The 23,474-nt window shown below is 37.0% G+C and overlaps 2 protein-coding genes across 10 annotated transcripts in view; one reads left to right on the top strand and one right to left on the bottom strand.

Moving 5' to 3' along the window:
- The window catches only part of MBP (myelin basic protein), a 115,739-nt gene extending 96,328 nt beyond the window's left edge, over positions 1–19,411 (top strand). For all 3 annotated transcript variants that reach the window (XM_032706144.1, XM_032706226.1, XM_032706308.1), the window contains exons 4-9: positions 594–1,024; positions 13,234–13,338; positions 13,824–13,859; positions 14,437–14,469; positions 15,475–15,597; positions 17,616–19,411. In XM_032706144.1, coding sequence (XP_032562035.1) covers positions 594–1,024; positions 13,234–13,338; positions 13,824–13,859; positions 14,437–14,469; positions 15,475–15,597; positions 17,616–17,672 — 785 coding nt within the window. In that variant the 3' untranslated portion in view covers positions 17,673–19,411. The remainder of the gene's footprint in view (positions 1–593; positions 1,025–13,233; positions 13,339–13,823; positions 13,860–14,436; positions 14,470–15,474; positions 15,598–17,615) is intronic.
- Positions 19,412–21,367: 1,956 nt separating this feature from the next.
- Positions 21,368–23,474, bottom strand: part of ZNF236 (zinc finger protein 236) — a 70,809-nt gene continuing 68,702 nt past the window's right edge. For all 7 annotated transcript variants that reach the window (XM_032688677.1, XM_032688593.1, XM_032688601.1 and 4 more), the window contains one exon: positions 21,368–23,120. In XM_032688677.1, coding sequence (XP_032544568.1) covers positions 22,993–23,120 — 128 coding nt within the window. In that variant the 3' untranslated portion in view covers positions 21,368–22,992. The remainder of the gene's footprint in view (positions 23,121–23,474) is intronic.

Below are 23,474 nucleotides of genomic sequence, written 5' to 3'. Positions count from 1 at the left end.
TTTCTGAAGTGAGGACAATTGAAGAGTGGAAAAAGAGCCCCCTCCCCTCATTATGCCTGTTTGATTCATACTGAAGTTACAGTGAGGGATTCCAAACGGGGCCAAAAGTTCTGACATCGTGGAGAGGGAATTTGCACTTGTGAATGCACAGATCTACAGTGTCACTTTAATTATTTATTTTTTTCTTCTGCTTTGGAAAAAAAGGGCACAGTTTAGTGTTGCAGTCCTCACGGGAACGTATGTGAATTCTGATTGTTCACTGAAAGCCTCTCATCAGCAAGAAAGTTAGTTTCAGTTGTGCTTCAAGTAATCTATTGATCTATTTATAAATATGTTAAATTAAAAAAAAAAAAAAACACACCAAAAAACCCCACCTAGAACTACTGCAAATCTGTGTGAGAACATCATCCCGGTTTCAGTTCCAAGATAGCTTAATGTTCTTAAAGGCTGGTAGAGAACATAGTTTCATTACAACTGCACATATTACGGGTTTTGTATGAAATGAGCATCTCAAGGCAAGGGAAAGAAAGCAGCATTGTTCTAGGGCTGTTTTTCACAGGCCTGTATTCATATCTCATCCTTGTTGTTTGCAGGAGAGGCAGATGTGAACCAGAACAATGGGACCTCCACGAAGAACCCAGCGGTGACAGACTCCAAAGGCACAGCAGACCCAAAGAATGCCTGGCCTGAGGCCAACCCAGCTGACACGACTGGTCGCCCCCACTTGATCCGCCTCTTTTCCCGAGATGCCCCAGGAAGAGAAGACAACACCTTCAAAGATCGGCCCTCAGAGTCAGACGAGCTACAGACCATCCAAGAAGACAGTGCAGCAGCTTCAGAGAATTCGGATTTGATGGCTTCACAAAAACGCTCCTCTTTCCGGCACGGATCAAAAATGGCATCTGCAAGCACTATAGACCATGCTAGACATGGATCTCCAAGGCACAGAGACTCGGGTCTACTTGACTCGCTGGGCAGATTCTTTGGAGGTGAAAGACACGTTCCCCGGCGGGGCTCGGGCAAGGTGAGCTCTGAGGAATAGAGAACTGCAAGGCTACAGGAAAATACAGTACAATTAAATAGGAAGGGTGGGTCTCAAAGAAAGGTCTAACTGCTTTAATGCAAGAGTTGACTTAGCCAGCAAGGTGGTACTTGTAATGTAATGCTTGGCTTTAAACTGAAAACAACCACAAAAAAAGCATAGATCTGGGATCTGGGAAACAAGAGGAGCTATTCTGGATAGTAACAAGGAGTATTAGAATTCCAGGTGGCTATAGAAACATTACTGAGAGGAATTTTTATGAATATTTAATGTGCATTGTATGTTTTTGTATGCTCTGCTTTTGTACGTTATTTTTAAATATTTGCAAAAGGGAGCTGGATGAGAGCACTAAATGCAAGACACTTGGCACTAACTGAGAGACAAACTTGGAAATAGATGTTAGAAAAAGAATTGTGGCCAAATTCTCAGCCTGCTTGTGAAAAATCATGTTTTAAGCTCAGTTGACAGCACTGACGAGGAGATGGTTTGACAGATATTATCCTGAATCCCAGATATGCAAAACTGTCCAGCTGCTTTATTCTGGCAAGAAGTTAGGATATATTCCAAGCATTTCATATTAGAAGTTTTATAACAAGCCATTTCTTCAAGGTATTGATGAAAGGCTATTAATTGAATTCTTTCCTTTTCCAGTATTAACCTGCCTCCTCTGATAAATTATGCAGCTGGCATATTAGTTCACTATTACTCAAGTGGCAAAGTTTAAGATATTTTTGCTGTACGCTTTGCCACATAAATGATAAGTGGAATCTTGTGTTTGTGTGTCCACACACTACATAAGTATTTTAATGGAACTGCTGTAGGGCTGTAAAACCTTCTTTTAGCTGAATTTATTGTAGTTGCTTAAGTTGTGTGTTGCAAAAAGCAATGCTTATAATTGCTGACTGGGCCCATGAATAACCTTTGACAACCTTTGAGGTCTATGCAGTATTTCTAACCTGTGATATGTGCCATCTTATAATTTTACACTGGGACAGAGTACGTACTACTCTGTGGTGTAAAACTGATTTGTGGTGGTACAACAGCTGCAGGCTGTCAGTGTACTTCACAGCTCCACACCTGGAAGCTCCACAGTGTATAATAGCCCTTCCCTGAAGAGCTGATGTAATGTAGAGACCACTGGATGAAAAATACCCTAGAAACTTAAAACCAGAAGCTTCTCACACTTGGTAGCCAGTACTAAGCAAGCTGTGTGTTTTGTTCTTTTCATTGTTCACATTTACAAACTGGGGCCTGTAATGCTGCTGACAGTTTTAGCAACCAGGCAGTTGTTTCTGTAGGTATGTAATGTTCATACATGCAACAAGCAGTTTCTGCAAATATCAGAGGCTGTTCCCAACACTGTTATTTTCTGGAACCTGGTTGGCTAGCTCAACTCTTGCTGTTTTATTCATGTACTGTGTTACTCAGTGAAAAATAGTATATGAAATGTTCTTTGTACACAAAGGAAACAATACCAAAAAGTTAGATTCTGCATATGGAATACACAGAGGTATGTATGTTCCTGCTTGGCAATAAATCAAACCAGTCAACTCACTTTTTAGAAGTAATGGCTAAAAAATGACTGCAAGTTGTACAGATTATGTATTTTATCCTTTGGCATGAACATGATTGTTATGATTCTCTACAGATCTCTACATAATTATGTATGAGGGCAGGAGATCATCTCTTTTATCTCTGTTGCTGTTCAGTAAACTGCTATTTTGAAGCACTTAAATGTCTGCAAAACAGTACAGAATTATGGACAATTCTAACTTTTTTTTTTTTACCTACCGGAAGTAGTTTTTCTTAAGAGCAACTACACGTAGTGTTACAGAGCCCTGACTTGCAGATCTGAGCTGGAAGCCCAGAGAAGTTTTATTATCTTGGCAAAAGTCAATCACATTAGGACTTCAACGCCAAAGCATCTTTAGCACTGTTCCACACAATGATAATATTGATGCATGTCCTAGGAAACATTCCTAGGAAGTTCTCTCATGGGAGGACAGTGTACAAAGTATTGAGCAAGTGGCACAGACAGTTGTTTCAACTATTACTTATTTAGCCTTTAAAACAATGCCTTTTGGTTTCTTGTATCAAGGAAGCCTTGTGGTGTCATTTATTTATACATGTGTACACAGGGGAAATCCAGATGGCTAATAGTCTTACTTGTGCTTAAACCCTAAATAGTTGTTGTCATTTGCTGAATTTTGTTGAGTATGACTACTGATAGATAGTGTTCATGGATGACTTAAAATAGAATGAAGTCCCTTGGCAGTTTCCAGACTCCATTAAGTAAACAGGTCTTTGGTAAATAAGATCAAGAAAAGCACCTTAAAGGATAACTTTCAAAGGCTTGAAGTGCAAAAGTTCCTAGAGCTGCACTGTTTATTTGCTTCCACTTGTTTTTGATTTATTTTGAAGCATTTCAAAGCAATTCTGCAGCTGCCTTTCTTGTAATCTTCATTTTTCAGCCAGTCCATGCCCCAGTGGGAGTGTATATCTCCACTACCCACACCAGCAAGCACTGGAATGCAAAGACAACACTTGCTCTTTGTACAGATTTAGGGCTGACATTCAAGCAAAACACATAAATTCTTTGTGGAGGCATTTTCTTCTTGCAACCATGGCTAAGAAACATGTTAATGAATAATATTCACTATTGTGTACAGAAAGGTGGGGTAGGAACAATGCTGGGACTGTTTCATGGCCTCTTCTACTCCTATGGAACAGGTTCTCCCTTACCCTGCAATTCTGAAGTTAAATTAAGAGTGCATGGAAGTCCCATGGGAGTTGTTAAAAATAGAAATACTGGAATGTACAGAAATACCCCTTCTCTAAGGGACAGTAAGCACAGTGGCCCTTGTTCCCCCAATCCCATCCCCATCAATGTTTTTGGATAGCTGAAAGTCAATCAAAATCAGCTTGAATTTTGTACTTTTAAGAAAAAAATTTAAGACAGAATATTCCAAACAAAACTGCTGTTGTGCACAGCTCAAATTTAATTGTACTAAAGAACAATTTAAAATGGTGACAGAAAGAAACTGTGGTGCAGACATTTTAAAACGCATGCGAGAGAGAAGAGCATAAGGATAAATTATTTCCTTCCTAATCTTTATAGAATATTTATCTAAACATTTGTAAAGCATCTAAGTAAGTTTGTTAAAATGATCAAATGTTTACTGTGCCTCCTAGATTCTAGCCTGTATTCAACTTCAGTATGTACTGATTGCTATTTTGTTTCTTTGACGCAGCTTTTTATGCTTTTGTAATTCTTTTGTTTATGATTTTTGTTTTTCCTACTAAAGTTTGGATTGTGAAACAAGAACTTTTCTGTCCTGGTTTAACATTCTGCATTAACGTACTAAACTTTAAACAACGTTTGTGACACAGATGCAGCAAACCAAAGTAATTGTGTGTGAGAGTAAACAACAGGCTAAGGCCAGACTTAGTGAAAGATTAAATCAATTTTTCTTATGCATTTTGCTTCAGTTTTGTATGCAATCTTGTAAAGTTCTTCTGTTGCCTGTATGAAGCCTTGCTCCTATATTTCTTTCCCAATATCTATGTGTCTGGGTGCAAGGAATATGGAAGGAGATGGGGCTTCCCCATCCTATAGACAGATAAAAGGTATGAGGAGCACTGGGCTGAAGTTCTTCTCATCTTGAGCAGAATCAGGGTTTGGGATCAGAATTTCTGAAACAACAGTTCCAAACCGACTCCTAAGTTTAGCAGTTGCTGGAACAGGGATCTACAAAAATGGTTGCAATAAACATGCACAGGCAAAAAGTTTAGGAACCACAGTTTTAAATAATGCCAGGGAGAGATAAATTAATCAGAATAATTTAATAATTTTTCTTTTCTTGCACTTGAACTCTATACACATTTGCTGTGGAAGCTTTAATGTATACTACAGCACCGTGAAGAATTTGAAAAGGAGTTAAATCACATCGTATACTAGTCAGACTAGCATTGATTTAAGTTAATACTTACTGTGATTTTTATTTCCAATTCTGAGTTTTCAGGGAGTGGTATTGCTCATGATACTCTGTTTTGTAAAACCTGCTGTGCAAGCAGTGTGCTTGTAAAAAATATTTTTATATAGTTTATGGTGGTTGTAACAATAATTTTGTTTTAATCTTTTGCTTTATATGTGCTTTATGTATTCATTAAACTGTTTATATCACAACAACCGGTGTACTAATGATTTAATTTGTTTTAAATGCTTTAATCTATTAACAGAAGTTGCAACAAACTATTACTTGTACATGACGGGTTTTCAGATCATTAAAAGAGGCTGTATGCTCTTCTCCAAAATTCAGCTGAGACAGTTCATTGGACAGAAATAAAAAGAGGTTGCCTTCTGGAAGGAAAGGACTAGGTTTTTGAATAACTGAAGCTCCAAATCTGATGTTCTCGCTTTATGATAATGGGAACTGAATCTGGCCTCTTGTTTGTAGCAGGTACTAATGAATGATGAATAGCTAAACATGAATTAATGTATCAGAACTGCCAGTTTGAATCTCCTTTAGCTTGTGCAGTGGTAGAACCTTCTGAGCGCTTTAGATCTGTCTGGTTTAAAAAATTGTCACCCATACAAAACCAGAAAGTATTAACAGGTGAGTACACTTAGGAGCCAACATTACATAGGATTGATTTTGACATGTTCATTTAACACACGTATGGCCATACACATGTTATTCATGCCTAATACTTAACACATTATTTAATGTACTGGAACTTGCATTTTCAAGGAAATTACTGCTTAAAGTGATTATTACAAACTAAATGAATTTGGGAGTTGGACCAAGTAAATGCTCTGTAAGTGATGCTTAGAAATGCAAGCACTAACTTTTGGTGAAGTATTAGTGATGCTTTGTTCTCAATCTGGCAGCAGCTGCATGGCAAAGTTTGTTCAGAAATGGGACAAAGTAGTTGGGGCTTGCTGATTTGTATTACAAGTTAAAGAGAAAATCATGACTGGGCAGACAGGAAAAGCCAATCGGCTTCACTGCTTTTACTGTCTTTTATATGGTCTCTTTTTGACTCTTAAATTCAGAAATGTGTTAGCAACATGTTCAGGCTAAAATACACATTAGTCAACTGAAGCATTTTAAAGGTCTCTGTTTCTAATCAGTTTGCATCAAAAGGTTTCCCCCTTTCATTGAACTTCTAACAAACAGGATATTTCAGTACAGTTTTTGCCTAACTTTTTCTAGAGTCTTCTATCCACAGGTATGATATAATAATAATAGTAGTAGTAATAACAACAAGTTTAAGTGGGAGCTGAAGAAGAGCGCAAAGGATTCTTTTGAGCACTTGGTGAAGTTCCAGGCTTGCTGGTGCACTTTGCCTGAGCCTCAGCCTAATGGCATGGCTGCTGGAGGGCCAGCTTTTGGGTCTTTTGGTAGTAACTGGCCTTGGCTGTTCTCAACAATTCCTCTCATTTTCACCTGCAGGGCCCCACACCCCAGCTGAGAGTAAGGTCTGGATGTAATTTTACTACTATATATGGAGGTGGGGGTGTGTTTGTTTAAACAAGTGGGAGGGGCAGGGAGAAGGTCAAATAGATCTAATGAAAATGTGACATGAGGTATTTCTCTACCTAACATTGAGTTTTTTTCCATCTGTTTATTTATCTGATGATGAACCAGTTTGATAAAAAAGAAACAATTTTAGACTAAAATCTGTTATATTGGGTTTTTTTCCCATCGGATATATTATTTCCTTGTAAAGGAAGTACTGCATTATCCTTAGCAATTGACATCTTATGATGCTAAAATTAATGTTTTTGTTCTTCAGTTGTTTTGAGATTGTACCATGGTAAACACTGCCCAATAGAAAACTGAGACAAAAGTATTTTTTTCCCACTGACTTTGTTTTGTACCTCTGTCATCACATACCATTAGTGACAATTCTGGCTTTCATCTTGTGTAGTCATGCAAAATATCTTATGTTGTTCCTGAAATGGTCTCCTGTTAGACATGTTCTGTTACTCATTTCTCTCAAAAGTTACTTGGTTTCATTTTGAGCTGCACAAAAAATCATCCACTGCCATTTTCAGCTGATTTTACTGAATCTCTTACAAAGCAATTTAAAAAACATTTGTAAAACACAGAATTACTTCTGCAGACCCAAGATGAGCCTTAGCTCTCTTTAACTTTTTGCTTATGATGCATCTACTTTTTCATTTCTGATGATACCTCATTCAATTAATGTGCCTTGGAAGCTGTACAAGCCTTAGGTTTGGGGTGATCTGTCTTCCTTATTTTATACTAACTCTATTGGTGGAATTTTTACCTCAGAGTGACAGTATTTGTTAAAAGAAATAAGCTATTAACCATGCCATGTCTTATTTTTTTGTAAGAGTAAACTCTCCTTACTGTTATGCTCTCTCCAAGTTATGCTGATACAGGCAATAGTACTTTTAACAACCTGTACAAGAGTTTAGCTTGTCATTTGCTTACCTATTGAAGGCAGAAAAGAAATAAAATTGGGCCAGTCCCTTCAAAGTTGAGAACTGATAAAATACTTTGTGGGTGGGTGACTGCATGCAGTCTGAAAGATGAAATATTTATTTCCAGAAATCAAGGGGTTTTTCTCCTCTTTATTTCTGGTCAGCAGCTATAAAGGGATAGTGTGCACCTGGTATTTATATTTTTGTTTTCCTGAAAATTCCTATCTTGTTCATTCTAAGAGTTTCATGACTATATGAAAATACTAGGGAACGGGACTTTTTGAAATATTTAAAAATTTCTGCTTTCTTACCAATAGCCATATCCACAATGTTACATTTTTTCACTGTAGCAGCACCAACAAACAGATGCATCTCCACCAAATATATATACAGGTGATCAGTAGAAATTTATCACGGTGAATACTGCTCTAGGATGCTTCTGTATCTTGACCACGTACAGTTAAGTCCTTAACGCTGTGAAATCTGCTGGTAGCAGAAGCTACTCTGAGAATACTAGCCAAAGTCTCTTTTTTTGCTGGAGTGATCATTCTCAAAAAAACCCACCAAACAAAACCAAAAACCCAGCCAAAAAAAACCCCACACAAGCCATGGATCATTTCAACAAGGTTTAATCTACGCAATCAATACCAACTTGATAAACAACACAGAGGACAATACTGAATATGCACCACAGATTCTGTCCAAGCAGATAAAGAACCTCTGTCATGAAAAATATTTGAATGAAATGATTCATGATGGGCAGAAAAATGCTTCAGAAAAGAAAAGGCAAATTAAAGCATTGGGTTGTGCCTCTGAAACCATTTATCAAGTGTCACAACAATGGAATAAATAGGTCATGGGGAAAAACCCAGAAGGTATGATGGCACCCGTCTCTCACTCTGGTTCCATCATAAACCAGAATTTCTCTCCTGAACAACTATCTTGATTCTTCTTTTTTTCTCCAGTAATTCTTTCACCTGCTAATTTGTGAGCAAGGCACTAAGAATAAGAGTGTTATAGGGAAATGTGGTTCTGAATTATCAACTGGTGCTTCTCCTGATGGTGTTCTCCATTGTTTCCTCCTTCATGCCATCTTTCTTATCTTCCTTGCATTTCTTATTTTTCAGTCATCTCTAGTCTTTACTGACATGTTTGTTATTCCCATCACTCTGGTAAGAGTTCTACCTCTTTTTTTTGTCACCTATTTCTAGACAAAGATTGTATTAACAATCCCAGCACAACTCTGGAAGGCAGAATCTTTTGTACTCTACATCTCTCTTGCTGCCAATTGTCCTCTGTAAGGACAATTTGAGCAAGTAATTTCATTTCTGTCTTAATTTCCACATTAGTAAAAATTATCAGTACCATTACAAGGATGTGTGGCCCATTTTTTTTAAAGTGATTAGAAAAGCCTGCTGAATTTGGTAATTAACTATAATGGCAACATCAGACCAGCCAGTGGGGAAGCTGTCAGTATACACATTGCTTTTTTTAACAGATCAGCAAGCTGTGAACAGCCTGGAACAAACACCATCACAAAGAGCAAATTGGTACTTGGGTTGTACATGAATGAAGATTGAAGCAATGACACCGGTATAACACAGCTCTGGTTTAGCAGTGCATGTTCACAGAAATTATATTACTACTAGAATAAGCACTGAAAAATACATCCTCACATGACACGTGCTGTATGTTCTGTTGCTGCCTGATGAGAGGCTGGGTAGTAGCACTGGAGGGCTCTGACACAGTGCCAGCTACACCCAGGAACACAAAGTCCCTCCAAATTCCAAGATGAAGCAATTTCTCTATTCAAGTGCCTACCAGATTGTTCTAGTCAAACTATATAATAAAATTTCCTCATTTAAAAAAAACCAAAATGTAAACGCCGAGTAAGATTTACTGAAAGGATGTGTCTCAATTCCTGTTTAGCATACTGTTTTGAAATGGTACTAACTACAGAAATTCAAACCTGGGTAGGAATTTCCTTAGAGTCTGGATTCAGAATCCATTTCAAGGACTAATACAAAATCAGCGGTATTTGTAAGCTGAGCAGCTTACAAATTGCCTATAATCTTTCAGCCTTTTCAGCCTCTCACCTGATGAGAGATGTTCATCACGATGTTTAAAAGCTAATTTTAGTCTACCTGTATGGTTGAAAATGTCTTAGTGGGGGGGGTGGGGCTGGGTAAGCATTACATCCTGTAGGTTGCGGAACAGTTTGGTTTTCTAAGCCAATCTAAATGTACTTTTCATGTCTGTATGAATCTAAAATTTGTTGATTTTTTTTATGATTTCTTTTAAATTCATGCACACTGACTCATTGGGCATCTTGTGAAGAAAATCCATTGGACCAAGGAAATGTTAATTGTTTTTCATTCTTATGAATGTCAAAAATCTTTACTTAGTTTGACTACATTTTAAATCAGCTATTTCTTATTTCATATGTATTTGGATTTTGCCAGTAGAGAAACAACATAGGATGTGTTTAGATTATCATCTCACATCGTAAAGTAGGCAACAAAACCACTTAACAGTGATAACTGAAGGGGATTGAAAAAAAGCTGTAAATGCAAGTACTCCAAACCCAAAGTATTTTAATGCTGTTATTGTCACTAAAGCTTATAACAAACTGAGTAGGAATTAGAGCTTTATGTTTCTATTTACACATCTATGGGCTCTTCAGCTATAAGCAATCCCCTTGTGGAGGATGAGAGCTCCCATTGACAGCTTATAATACGCATTTAAAAGTCTCCCTTAATGAGTTGTAAGATCTGACATACCGTGTTTATAGCAAGCAAAGTCAGGGATGGATTTCATGGGATTTCATCACTAAATACAAGCCTGCTTAACAACAATTCTTATACTTTTTATACCCGGAGTCAGCTGTTGCACAACACCGAAAAGTGTGCATATATATATATATATATATACATACACACACGTATATACACACGTACACACATATACACACACACACACGTATCTTCAGGTAAATTGGAAATGTAATAATCTTGCAGAAAACCCCAAGTGGAGCACATACTGTTAAAGAAGCTGCAATTTTTTTAATTTTTTTAATTTTTTTTATTTATAGCTCCTTCCAGGTGTTAATATAAGTTGTGCCAGTAAATGTAATTAGTCTGATGTGAAAGTAGATGGCTAATACAGGGAATGCCATGCCAACTAATGCTGAGACTTAAAATACCTGCATGTTTTCTTTGCATCGTATTCACAGTTACTCTTTTTCTTTTTGGCTGACATGCCTAAGGTAGGTGACAGAGTAAACCTTCCTCTGAAGCACCAGAAAAGACTGCAAAACATTGCAATATTGAATCACTCCGCATGACAGGATAATTGTAGGGATTTTACATGTATTTTTAAGAATTCTTAGTTACATTATTAATCTTTAAAACTAATAATTTCACAGTGAAGTTGCAAACTGCATTTGTGTCATGATATCTCCCAATTACTGCTTAGATTTCCAGTACTGGCAAATTTTATCTATTAAGATAATTCAGCCTAAGGGTTGTTTTTGGCTTTTTTTAATGTACAGCGGAGTTGACTTAGTAGGGATCCTTTATTAAGGTCAAACATAACAACTGGGAACGGGAAAAGCTGAGTGTTCTCCCATTCAGTTACTGAAAAATTATTGTATGTTTAAATTTTCTTTAAGGGCACAAACAGAGGCATCTCCATTTTAAACTTCACCAGCAGTACCCAAGGGCTCTGAATTCAACTTATATTTTGCAAGTGCATTTCAAAATACATAGATATGGAAGCCAGGGATACTTTCTATTGGCAATTCTCAAGACTGAAATTCCTTACAACGTTGCAAGAGATGCAGGGAGAACTTGCTGCAGCTGCTGGGCAATAGAGACCAGTAATACAAAGAAATAAGAAGTAAATTTCATCCCTTCCTAAAACATGGTTACTCTTCTCTATTCCTATTAGGTTTTAATAAGAATATCATTTAAGGCCAAGCACTTAAAGAATATTTAAAGATAAATGGTGATGATCTGAATGTATTAATGAAATATACAATGACTACTGGATGATTTCATTCAAAAAAGTCCACTTGTATCACACCATCTCAGTAACCTATCCTAGCAGGATAAACCAGATATATTTTCTCTTTTCATTCTGAATCCGTTCTAGTTTACCTTTTAATACCTATAGATATCAGTTATTACATAAATACGAGCAAGATCAGAAAAACACCACTGGATTTTGCTCTCTGCCCCTCAGATCCAAAACCTGGACAAACAAACAACAGGTGAAAGAGTAATTCCAACAATGAATTGAAGGGAAACGTAAATTACCTGTCACAAATTGAGAATAATATCAAAGATCCTGAAGACATATGATGTTTGCTGATGACAAGATTAAATGAAAGCACTTTATTTGTAACACCAGGAAACACATTGTTTAAAATCGCTCAGAACAGTAATTAAAAATTACTTTAGATTTGCTACTGCTTCATTCACATTAAAAGGGGAGACACTCAAAGACAGTGATGATGTTCGGCACTGCAGGCAGAAGAAACTTTGTATTTACAGCATAATGACCTTTTCAATAAGCCAAGTTAATATCACCCAATAATTGATCAGAATGCCAAATTCAAGAAACTCAACCTGATCTAAACTCTAAAACCCTATTATGCCAGCTTTTCTCCATGCCTGTGGCAATCCACAGCCCACAGGCAATCAAATCTGATTTTGAAGTTTTCTACTTCCCACACTGTAATAGTTGTGCAGTTGGATGGTAACCAGTTTCTGCTGCTAATGATGGATGTTCAGATCTGGCACTTATTTATCCTAAGGACAAGGCAGTCAGCTGGTTTCAAAGGCAAAGCAATGGGCGATTTGAATGTAGGTTAACAAGACAAACACATGGCTGAAGTAACTTGCCCTAAACACCTGTTGGCAGCTTACTGGCTCTCTCTTCCTAATCATGGTCACAGAGGATATTTTGGCAACACTGGAACTGTGACAAAGCAGAAACTGCTGCAGAAGTATAAGTAGGGCTGCCTGCCTGACACTGCGGAGATCCAACAGATCCCGTAAAACTTAGAATTTCCTGCTTTTAAAACAGTATCTACATATCATCAGCAGGCAAAAAACAACCCTGATAAAAACCAGCTGAACTTCTCTACATTGGTTGCTTTTTTTTCCTATGGAGATCAATCTTATAAACAATATATCTGACTTAATTTGGACTCTTGCCCAGGAAGCCCTACTGAAAATAGAAAGTATTGTCGGCCTCACTTGATTTCCTTATTCTAAAAAAAAACCCCATATTGTTCTTGCATTGTTATGTTCACCAGTGTTATGTAGTCTTTGGGAACTGAGAAATGATACATGATGTATTCCTGCTCTACCATGAAAAATGACCCAACATAATTTTAAGGTTTTTTTCTATTTCTGGTTTAATTTCTAAAATTACATTCTACTATCCTCCTCAAGAAAAGTTCCCTACTTAGGTAAAATTAAAAGGTTTCTGCTACCTAAACTTTCCAGTAACAGGCTTAATTCCACACTGAGCTGTAATGTTAAAAACATTACATATGTCCATATACACACTCTGTATTTGCCATTTTGTAGCACTGACAGCTTTAGGGTGCAATCTCTGTACATTTCCAAGGCATTTTTCTCTTCATTCCTGGTGAAAACGACTCTTCATACCATCACTGATAATCTGTCCTTCCCAGCTGACTCAGTGATATGCCTACTCTGTTTTTCAGGATATACATGCAGCCAGGGTCCACCACGTCGGGTCCATCCCCCAGAGATCTCAGCATGGCCGGCCTGTTGATGACAACCCTGTAGTCCACTTCTTCAAGAACATTGTAAGTCTCCCCTTTGCTTGTTATGCAGTAAAATGAAATCTTTTCTTTAGGATCCATCAGCAACCATCACTCCCCAATCATTACTCTTTATTTTGAGCCTCGTTAATTGTACTGTGCCTTTGCACTCATTATGCCATTTAAATACAAAAATAATTTTTACCTAGGAACACAAACAATACTCTAATGCTACCAAAAAAGCATGTGGAACCCTTCATTAGCCCGGTCAAATTTCAGCAATGATGTCAATTATACAGCTTCATCATATACGGGTTTTGTCCTTGTGTCTCCAACACTGGCAGTATTCAGGAATTATCACTGCTTTAAGACAGACATAAATCCAGTGTGTTCTAGGCAAATCCTAAGACAGCAGAGCAGCTTCTCAGTGCAGTTACAATTTTTTACTCGTGGACAATTTGCAAAAGGCTTGATGACTTCCTCAATTTATTTTTGCCTTCATTTTACAACTTTTTTATGTTGGTTTGTAGGTCTCACCCCGTACACCTCCCCCAATGCAAGCAAAGGTAAGCAATTTCAGGGGCTCAAGCAACATCCATTTATGGGCTAATTCATACTAATTCAATTGCAAGCCTGATTCATTGTCTTTAATGACACTAAGTAAAAATTTACAGGTATCATTGGGAAAAATTTAATGCAAGAGCCTAAGACACAGAAGCCATGGTTCTCTTACTCATGCACCTTCTGACTTGAGGCATGATAAATCAAAGCCACTCATAGGGATTTTTATATTCAATTCATGCTGTGATTGCTTTATGTAATAAACTAACAAAACGTAATGCTTTCAAACAAGCCTCACCCACCAGAAACTGTCCTTATATTTACTAAGTTCAGTTGGCTTTTGCAATACATAATACTGACAAACCGTGGCTAGTAAAGTCAGTTCTTGTAATTACAATAATGAATTTTGACCTTTTTTTGCTTCGTGAAATGACTGTAGACTTGTTTTCAACTCCTGCCTCATTATCTGGCCATTATTTAATAAGTTTTGCTGCCTTTTCATCTTCTTCTGCGTATGGCACACCCAGATGCTATGTTCCATAGTGATCATCGTGTCATTGTTTCTATTTCTTGCATGTACAGGGAAGAGGATTATCCCTCACCAGATTTAGCTGGGTAGGTGATGAATGTGCTTTCAGTAACAGCCATTTTATTTGCCAGGCCAAAGCATATCTTGCTCCATTGCCTCAAGCTGCTGCAGCAACGTGATAATTTTGTTTTGTCTCAATTTTGCTATTTTGCTTTTCCCGTTCCACTTTCCTCCCTCCTTCCACAGCACTTTAAGATGGGTAATTGTGTTGCTTGCTCTTATCCAGCAACTTGACAGCTCTTGCAGCAATAATTTCTTTTGCTTTAGCACAAAGGGAGCAAAATCCAATGCATGGCAAAGCTCTCCTTTAAGAGTTCTAGAAGACTCATCTGTTGCATTTTTCTTTTTCTGGGATGGACAAAAATGGGAGGGAGGGCTGGGATGGACAAAAATGGGAGGGAGGGCTGGGATGGGATAGGTGCTTATTCCACAGTTCAAACTGCTCTTATACAGTCTGCAAAACTAACACTGTCACTAATCCAAGTATTTTGTCCCACCTTTCCTTGCAACCCCTGTCAGTAAAAAGTGATCTGCCTAAACAGTTACCAGACGAATTCTTTCCACAGTTGTCTCAGAACTAATTAAATTGTACTTCTCTACCGCAGGTTTGGTTTTATACAAGATGGCATGTAAATTACTGGCATTTTAAGACAAAATACCAAAGTCTTCAAGCCTTTAAGCTTTTTTTCCTTATCAGAACACTACAAACTAGCTGATATGTTTGACATCTTAGAACGTGTGAAATTAAAACATTCTAAGTTTTGTCATGCAGGTTAACCTTCCGAGCATTCACTTTTTGATTGTGAATTCATTTTTTACAGATTGATGCTTCCCTCAGATTTGAGTCTATTCAGATCATTTCCTAACCTGTTTCTTCACTTGTTTATTACATAAAAGATTGTTCTATTCCAACAACCTCCAAATTCCTCATTTGAGTATTACATTTCAGTGATCACAAACAAAGATTACAATGTATATATGACAATTTGAATGTGACAATTTGCAATATACATGAAAATCTTTCTTTGCAGGGTGGTGAAGGACACAAGCCAGGATATGGAAGCGGAAAATTCTATGAGCATAAATCTGCTCACAAGGGACATAAGGGATCCTATCATGAGGGCCAGGGCACTCTTTCCAGAATCTTTAAACTGGTAAAGTACAACTGAACTTACTCTTAAGTACAAAAAAATTGAGTCCAGGAAAAAGAGAAGCCAAACCTCTCCAGAACCTGCCATGTTTGAAACAGCCACACTTCCTTAAAGCTTCTGAAGTAATTAGATTTGCATGGATAAACTAGAAGGTTATGTCATGGCTTAGTGACTACTTACATGACAGGAAACAAAGGTAAAAATACACAGTCAGTTACCATCAGGAAAGAAGGTAAGTCCACAAAGTCCCACAAAGACCTGCACCAGGATCAGTGTTGTTACTGAACACACAAATGAGCTGGAATACAGAAGACAAATGAGCTGACAGAGCTTATTGCTGCTAAATTATCTAGAATAGTGAAAATTAAAGCAAACCGATCAACTACAGAATGATAGTACAAGGCAGTGATGGACACATACACCTGGCTGAGATGCAATAACAACTTGAGCAGTCCTGCTTGTTCCCACTCTAGGTGGGAGAACTCCTACAATATGTCAGTACAGCAACTTGCAACACCACTTAAGTCAGGTAAATTGGAAAACTGTCATATGAAAAATAAACATTTGGTCAGATTATCTTTAATTTAGTTCAGATCACCATTTCAAGTCACAGCACAGCTCCACCAAGACAGCCAATAAATGAAAACAGTACAGGAAGAAAGGTCAGTCGCGAGGATTTTTCATATTCTGTGTCAGGAAACAGACACATCATATCCACTGGCAGGTACTTTGACGAAGACTGTATTGTCCCTCGAAGGTAGTAAAGCATTCGCTCATAACAAATCACCTACTGTACTATTCGCACATGAAGAATGCAACCAGCAGTCACCTTCAAGTCAGAAGGTCTGAGATTCCAATCTCAGACTCTTACTATTCCTCTCTGCAACAGGAGACATAACAGCACCTTCACTTGTAGCAAACCCTGCATTTTTATCTCTTACACAGTTTAGGTTATGTGTCTTCCATTGTAGAGTTGTTTTTCAAATATATGTGACAGCTTGAAAACTTCAAGGAGGTAGTAAGAATTCTTATGTTGCAATTAAAGAAAAGGAATGAGCTCTTCAGAGGCACAGGTAAAAATCAAATGTTTACCGTTTAAGTCTAATTTTCACATTGTGCACTTATAGTTTTTAGTGGAGTTTGGATACATCAATAATTCCATTGCTATATACTAACACTATTTGTAAAATTCCATTTGAACATCTGAAAATACCCATTAATATTTTTTTTGCATAATCATCACAGCTACTTTAGCTTGGATTTATATATATCTGAGAGACACATATACCAGTTCTACTTTTTAGATAGTCTTTTCCCAGCTGTTATAACTTGTGGAATTCATATCAGAGTTCTATTGAGGCTCATTTGATTTAGACCCATTGTACAGCAGGAGGCATTAACAACTATTTCTTTATACAGTTCTACAGTCTTTGACAATAGTTATCCACTCTTTACGACATCTTTGAAAGGAAAAAAGCAAACTACCAAATGAATTAGACTGATTTTTCCTTGAAACAGTTCTGTAAAACTAGGGAGGCAGCGCTGAAAGATGAGAAGAATATAAATAAAGAAAACAAAGCCCCAAAGTACACACATGCTTTTTTTTTTTGAAGTAAACAGTTCGGACATCACCCGATTACAGTAACAATTAGCACACCACCTCACATTTGTGGTCATAAGCACATTTTTCAAGATTTGCCTAAAATAGTTGCTAAAGCTAAGGGACAAGACACCCAGTTGGCCTAATCTTAAGTTCCAAAGAATGAAACACCAAAATTTTAGCTTGGATCATCTTTGCTATAAAACCGCTTCTTTTCTCAATTGCAGGTTTATGAATTGTCACAATTCTTTTCTCCTAGTTTGATGTTTTCTTATTATTTGTAAAAATAGGCCAGACTTCAGCCCTTTTATCTTTTCTTAGCTTCTTTTTGTTGTACTCACTAAAGACTGATGTTTTTCAATGTATAGCACCAAACACACATTAACTTCTAATTAACCTAACTCTGTTCTTCCCTCCACAGGGAGGCTCTGGGTCCCGACCTGGATCGCGGTCTGGTTCACCAATTGCTAGGCGCTGAAGCTCTAAGATGCCATTCAAGGATCCTGTACTCTGCTTCATAGTATAACTGCCTTAAAATTAATAACACCTGCCACAATTACCTAGATAGATGCAATCTGTTACTTAATGCCAATTAGGTTCTGCATGCAGTACATTATACAAACTTCTATTGGCAATCCCTGACCAACAGCTGAATGAAAGGAACGTAAAAAGTAGCTCTATTAGATGTTTTCCTTATTTTATGTGAAGTAACAAGATCTCTGACTTTACTTGTTCTTCTTCAGGATGCCCTAACTGTATGCTGGACTCTATTATTTCTCCCAAGCACCTAATTTGAGCTCAACTCTTCTGGTTTCGTTTTAGTGAACATCAGAATTACAAATAAAGAGTTATAATGTCTTGGACACTGAGCACTGCTGTTAATGAATTTCTGAGACACTGCTGTTAAAAAAACCCAACATGTGCAGAAGTTGCAAGGACTGTTTATCCAAATAGTTTTTTTGATTTTTTTTTGTTTTGTTTTTTATTTTGTTTTAATCTTCCTTCTCTCACTCACAGAATAATTTATTTTCATAACAGGATTAGGCAGTCATGGAAAGGTTTACCAAACACTGGGAGTTCAAGGTATGTGAAATGTGGGAGGGGGCAGATGTTGTAGAATCAATATGGTGCAGAGCAATAGCAATAAGGAAATTCTTTCCGTGCCATGAATTGCTCATCGCATCCAAACCATTAGAATTAAGAGTAGATGAGGGAGAGAAAGAGGATTTCAAATTTGAGTTAGACTAATGTTATGAAACAAGGGATATTCCCAGAGAAACATCTAAGATTGCACAAGTGACCACTGGATGTCACCGGTGCTTCACATAAACTCTGCTGCAACAGCATTGATTTTGCAGTACAGTAAATGAGTAAATAAACATATAAACAAAAAAGTCTAATTTCTGAAAGAAAGCCCTTCAGTACTGGTATCTCAGGTAGTCCTGCACATCTCATGTTAGAATTTCAAGTCTTTCTGTTGGTATTGCAGCAGTGTTGTATTTGATCAGCTCATCTTTTGCCTGAGTAACACCTGGATGCCTATTAAGGGCAGTGCACCAAAGCAAACTCATAGTAAACTACTGTGAACATTTAACTGTTGTACTGTAGTTGCCTCATAGAAATAAACTGTAGCTCAGTTAGATTTTAGATATTAATTGTTCACGAATTACTAAAATGAATGTGTGGCGATTGTATTTCCAACCACACTTAGGGAAATAAAAGGCTCTTCTGAATTGCACTGTTTTATTACTTAAACTGACCATTTCTTCAAGCTGTCATCTAAGTGTCTGATTAATTATTTTATTTTTTTAGTTTTAGCCTATGCATTGTAGACTACAGTTAGTGCTTTGTAGGTTGAAACTGCATTCCTAATAAGTGCCCAGTGAAAGTTACCTATAAATATTTATGTAATTGCATTTCACATCTAAATCTATTGTAGGTTTAAATCAGTGTCCATTAATATGAAGCAATGGAAGATGAAATGATAGAAAATACATAGAAACTAAAGAAAACAAAACTGCCAAAATCATTAAGCATACAAACAAGTATTACATCTTCTATTACCTACACTGGTTGCTATGTGTATTTTTCTATTGTAGCTTCATTCAGATGTATACTCTGCAACGTAGTAGTTGATTTAATTTGAATACATATTGTTCTTATAGGAACACAGCTCTTAAATATATTCATTATTGAAATAAAGTAATCAACTTGAAACTTGGGCCAGTTTTGTTTTTTACAGAGGAAAAGGTCATGTATATGAAGGTCTGTTTATTTTTTTTCCTCCCACAATTTATGAATAATCTTCAGATACTAGAAAATGACACTTTGGGACCCAGCTGCCTGCATACAGGCTTCCATCGCTGGTGACTTAGCATGGCCCAGAAAGCTGCCAGTTGGACACAAGACTTATGGGAGACCAGTGTCTGTGCAGTGGCAGCTACAGACCAGGGGGATATTGCAAGGCATGAAATGTCTATGAACAGGCAGTGAAATCCTGCCCTTCACGAACAAGTGTGGCGCAAATATTCTTTTCCATATTCAAAAATGGAAAAGAATATTGAAGGTAAAAAACCCGAGAAACACATCTTTCAAAATACTGCACTGCAGAACTTCAGAATTTATCCAAAGCTTCTTCCTTGCCTTCATCACTCTTGTTTCCCTCACAGTCATCTTTCCCAGAGGCTGAAAGTGGTTTTTTTGCATTTACTTCCTGTAGAAAAAACAGGGACAGCAACTGAAAGCATTATTTTACCAACACGAGTCCCTTGAAAGTGATTAAAACTTGGACTGAAATTTATTCTTTTAAGTACTCACCAGTTGTTTTGCTGAAAACCAACAGTTTAAATGGTGACTTGATTTGTAACCAAAAGGATTTTTCCTGAAACAGGAACGCACAACCAGTACTAGGGAGAGAGTAATTTCATGTACTGAAGGAATGGACATAAACCAAAAGAAATTCTGAGCAGACACAAGCCAAAAAGCCTGAGACTAGCATAAGCCTACTACTACATCAAACCAGAAAGAACAGGGGCACTCCTATGCACTGTTCACTTACCCACTACACAACATGGCTGTTCAAGCAGGTCTCAGAACAAGAGTTCTTCTCTTTCCTTAAATAACGCATCTACTGCTTTTGAAAACAACAACATATTGGTTACCGTGTATTTGTACTGAACATGAACACATACACTACTTTGAAAACCTCCAACTCAATCCTACCAAGGAACCTGGGCTACACAAACCTCTGTTCACTTTGAGAAGTGTCCATTTAAAAATGGCATCTTTTTACTCACAAGATCTTTTTTTAGCATGTGCTCACTGAGCATCACAGAATCACAGAATGGTTTGGGTGGAAAGGGACCCTAAAGATCATCTAGTTCCAACCTCCCTGCTGTGGACAGGGACACCTTCCACTAGACCAGGTTGCTCAGAGCTCCATCCACCCTGGTACTGAACACTTACAGGGACTGAGCATCCATAACTTCTCTGGACAACCTGTTCCAGTGCTCACCACCGTCATAATGAAGAATTTCTTTCTAACATCTACTCTCTGAAACCTACTCTCTTTCAGTTTAAAGTCATTCTCCCTTGTCCTGTCATTACATGCTCTTGTAAAAAGTCCCCCTCTATCTCCTTAATAGACTCTCTTCAGGTACCAGCCACTACCAGTTTTTACTTGCTGGCAAAGCAATCTCAGCTAGAGCAGACTGAATGCTTTCAAGCATTCAGGAATAAGGTTCCCATTATGAAGGATGGATTTGCATCTGGATGTGACCAGTTATAAATCATCTTCTGTCAAAACTGAATTTTGCAACCTCTGGAAATCATCATCCCCTACACAGCAAATAACTCCAACCAGCTTTGCTGTGCATTTATACAGCATTCTCTGAAGTAACAGGGAAAAGGTTTTATACATGGTACACACAACACAGCACATTTTACTATAACAGATAAACAGGGTGCTATGTCATGAGGCCAGACAACTGTAAAATATAATATCTTCCTTAAACAGCTGAAACACTCATAAGCTGACTGGAAGGGAAGGCACTTCTGGAAGAACTTTATGTCTTTTCTTTACATGCAGTATTCAGACATGCACTCCTGGTAAACAGAATTTTTAGAGTCTTCTGGAATCCAGAATCATATGCTTAAAAAATACACGAAACAGAATTTGGAAAAAAGTAATATTATTTAGCATGTTTTTTAATTAAATATTCCACATAACAAAAGTGTTATTTTCATGTCACCAACTATATTACTTATATACATATGCCGAACAGTTAACAAAAGAATTAAGAGATGCCCTATCAAAACCAACAGCCATTTCTTGCTTCAGCAATCTGAAATAACTAGTTTATATCATAGACAAAGTATAGACAATATTTACAGAAGAGGGCTTTTTGGATCTGAGAACAATTATCTTTCAGAAGGTAAATTAAAATCCAGCTCTGTATTATAGTACAACATATCCACCACTGATCTAGAAGTACTTGTGGCAACCAAACGGATGAAATTCCTGCAACTGGGATTAGTATTTACAAAATATACTGATCAGCCACACAGAGGCTCATATAACTTTAAATATATATATACATATACAAGCACACATATATATATCTATATATATGTAACATATAAATAAAATTCAAAAGAACAAGGCAAAAATAAGAAAAAAACCCTTCTGTCTTTGGAATGTCTAAATGACAACTATGCTTTTACTCCAGTGTTTCTTTGTTATGAATATACTTAACAAGTGGCACCTTTGAAAGCATTACATAGTCAACTAGGTAGTTTTGCTGAAACAATGACTTAAACAACAAATAAAAGTAACATATTTCCAAAATTCACAAAGAAAATAATGAGGAATTTACAGATTCAAAATGATAACTGTTTACAGCACCAGGGAACATTGTATAATAGAGGTGACATAGTGTGCATCAAACCTTCTCCCTGCTACTACAAAACTGTACGTTTACTTCACAGATTTAATATATGGCTGTGTTTTCCACAGATACTGAGATATGTACCTGCTGATCCAATACAGCAAACAACAGAAGAAGCTTTCATTGGAATCTCTTCTTGTTTGGATTCTTGTGAAATAAGTATTGCTGAGTTCAAAACCTCAGACTTTTACCATAAAAACTAACAACTGTCTGCCTCTGTGGCTGGAATGGAAATGAACATGCTCCCTCTCAAGGGTTTAACTCGATAAAAGCCATGAAATCATGGTATTTTATTTTTTTTCAATGAATTCTCAAAATGTACTAAAAAGAAAAAAAAAGCTTTGAACAGCAATACAGCATTTTCCTGTGCCATGTAAGAAAAAAAATTGAAGGCAAAACCCCACTATTTTATACTGCATGCATGCGTCAACTCTGCAACATTTTGTTTCCAATGTCAATTATTTCCTTAAATATGTGAAAAAGAAAGCTGACGGACAGTTTCATGATTTTCCCACGAAGTTATTCTTCGCTTCCATTAAAAGTGGGAATCATTCTATTCTAAAAAGTTCCAGTTTATTTTTTAAGTAGGTATACTGGCTGTGAATTCGAAGATGAAACTGTATACATTATTACCTGAGTTCACTGATTCACAGACAACTTAGCACAGATTAAATGGTGTTTTCCCAATATTCTTCTACAAGTTTAAAAAACTGAATTGATCTTTTAGGTAATTTTTGTAAATAATTAGAAAAACTATAATATATTATTCTATTGTTAGTATTTTCAATGCTTGAAGCTTTAACTGTAAAATTTGAGTCCCAGAAACATTTTTAGCTTTCAAATTTTAAGGTGTCATCGAAAAACATTGCCTATACTTTGCCATTCATTTGAAGATTCTTGCACCACTTCTTCTAAATTCAGAGCACGACTAATATCTTCCCCTTCCTGTTCTTGATGACTAGCAGGCTCTTGTACAGGACCTACCAAGGCACAAGAGAAAAAGGCAATTGAGTATGATTTGATGTATAGCGTTAGAAAAATGCCAATATAGCATTTTAGAATAAAGGACTGCTGGGAAAGGTATTACACAACTACTTCACATACTGCAGATTTATAAGACAGTCTTCGAAAAATTTAAAAAAATCTAATATCATTGTTTTCCTGGAATAGTTTTTGAACACTGTATTTCTGTACACAGAGTTCCACATAAAGAACAAGGAACCAAAAAGGCAACCAATCACTGTTTCAACCTGATTTTTGGGTTGTGTGTGCAACTATTACCTCATCAGCTGTGGTCTTTGGCTATTAGTGCTTAATTCCTCGATAACTTAAGG

This window comes from Chiroxiphia lanceolata, chromosome 1 (assembly GCF_009829145.1).
Source record: "Chiroxiphia lanceolata isolate bChiLan1 chromosome 1, bChiLan1.pri, whole genome shotgun sequence".
Classification (NCBI taxonomy): Eukaryota; Metazoa; Chordata; class Aves; order Passeriformes; family Pipridae; genus Chiroxiphia; species Chiroxiphia lanceolata.
This window is presented reverse-complemented; position numbering and strand designations above follow the sequence as displayed.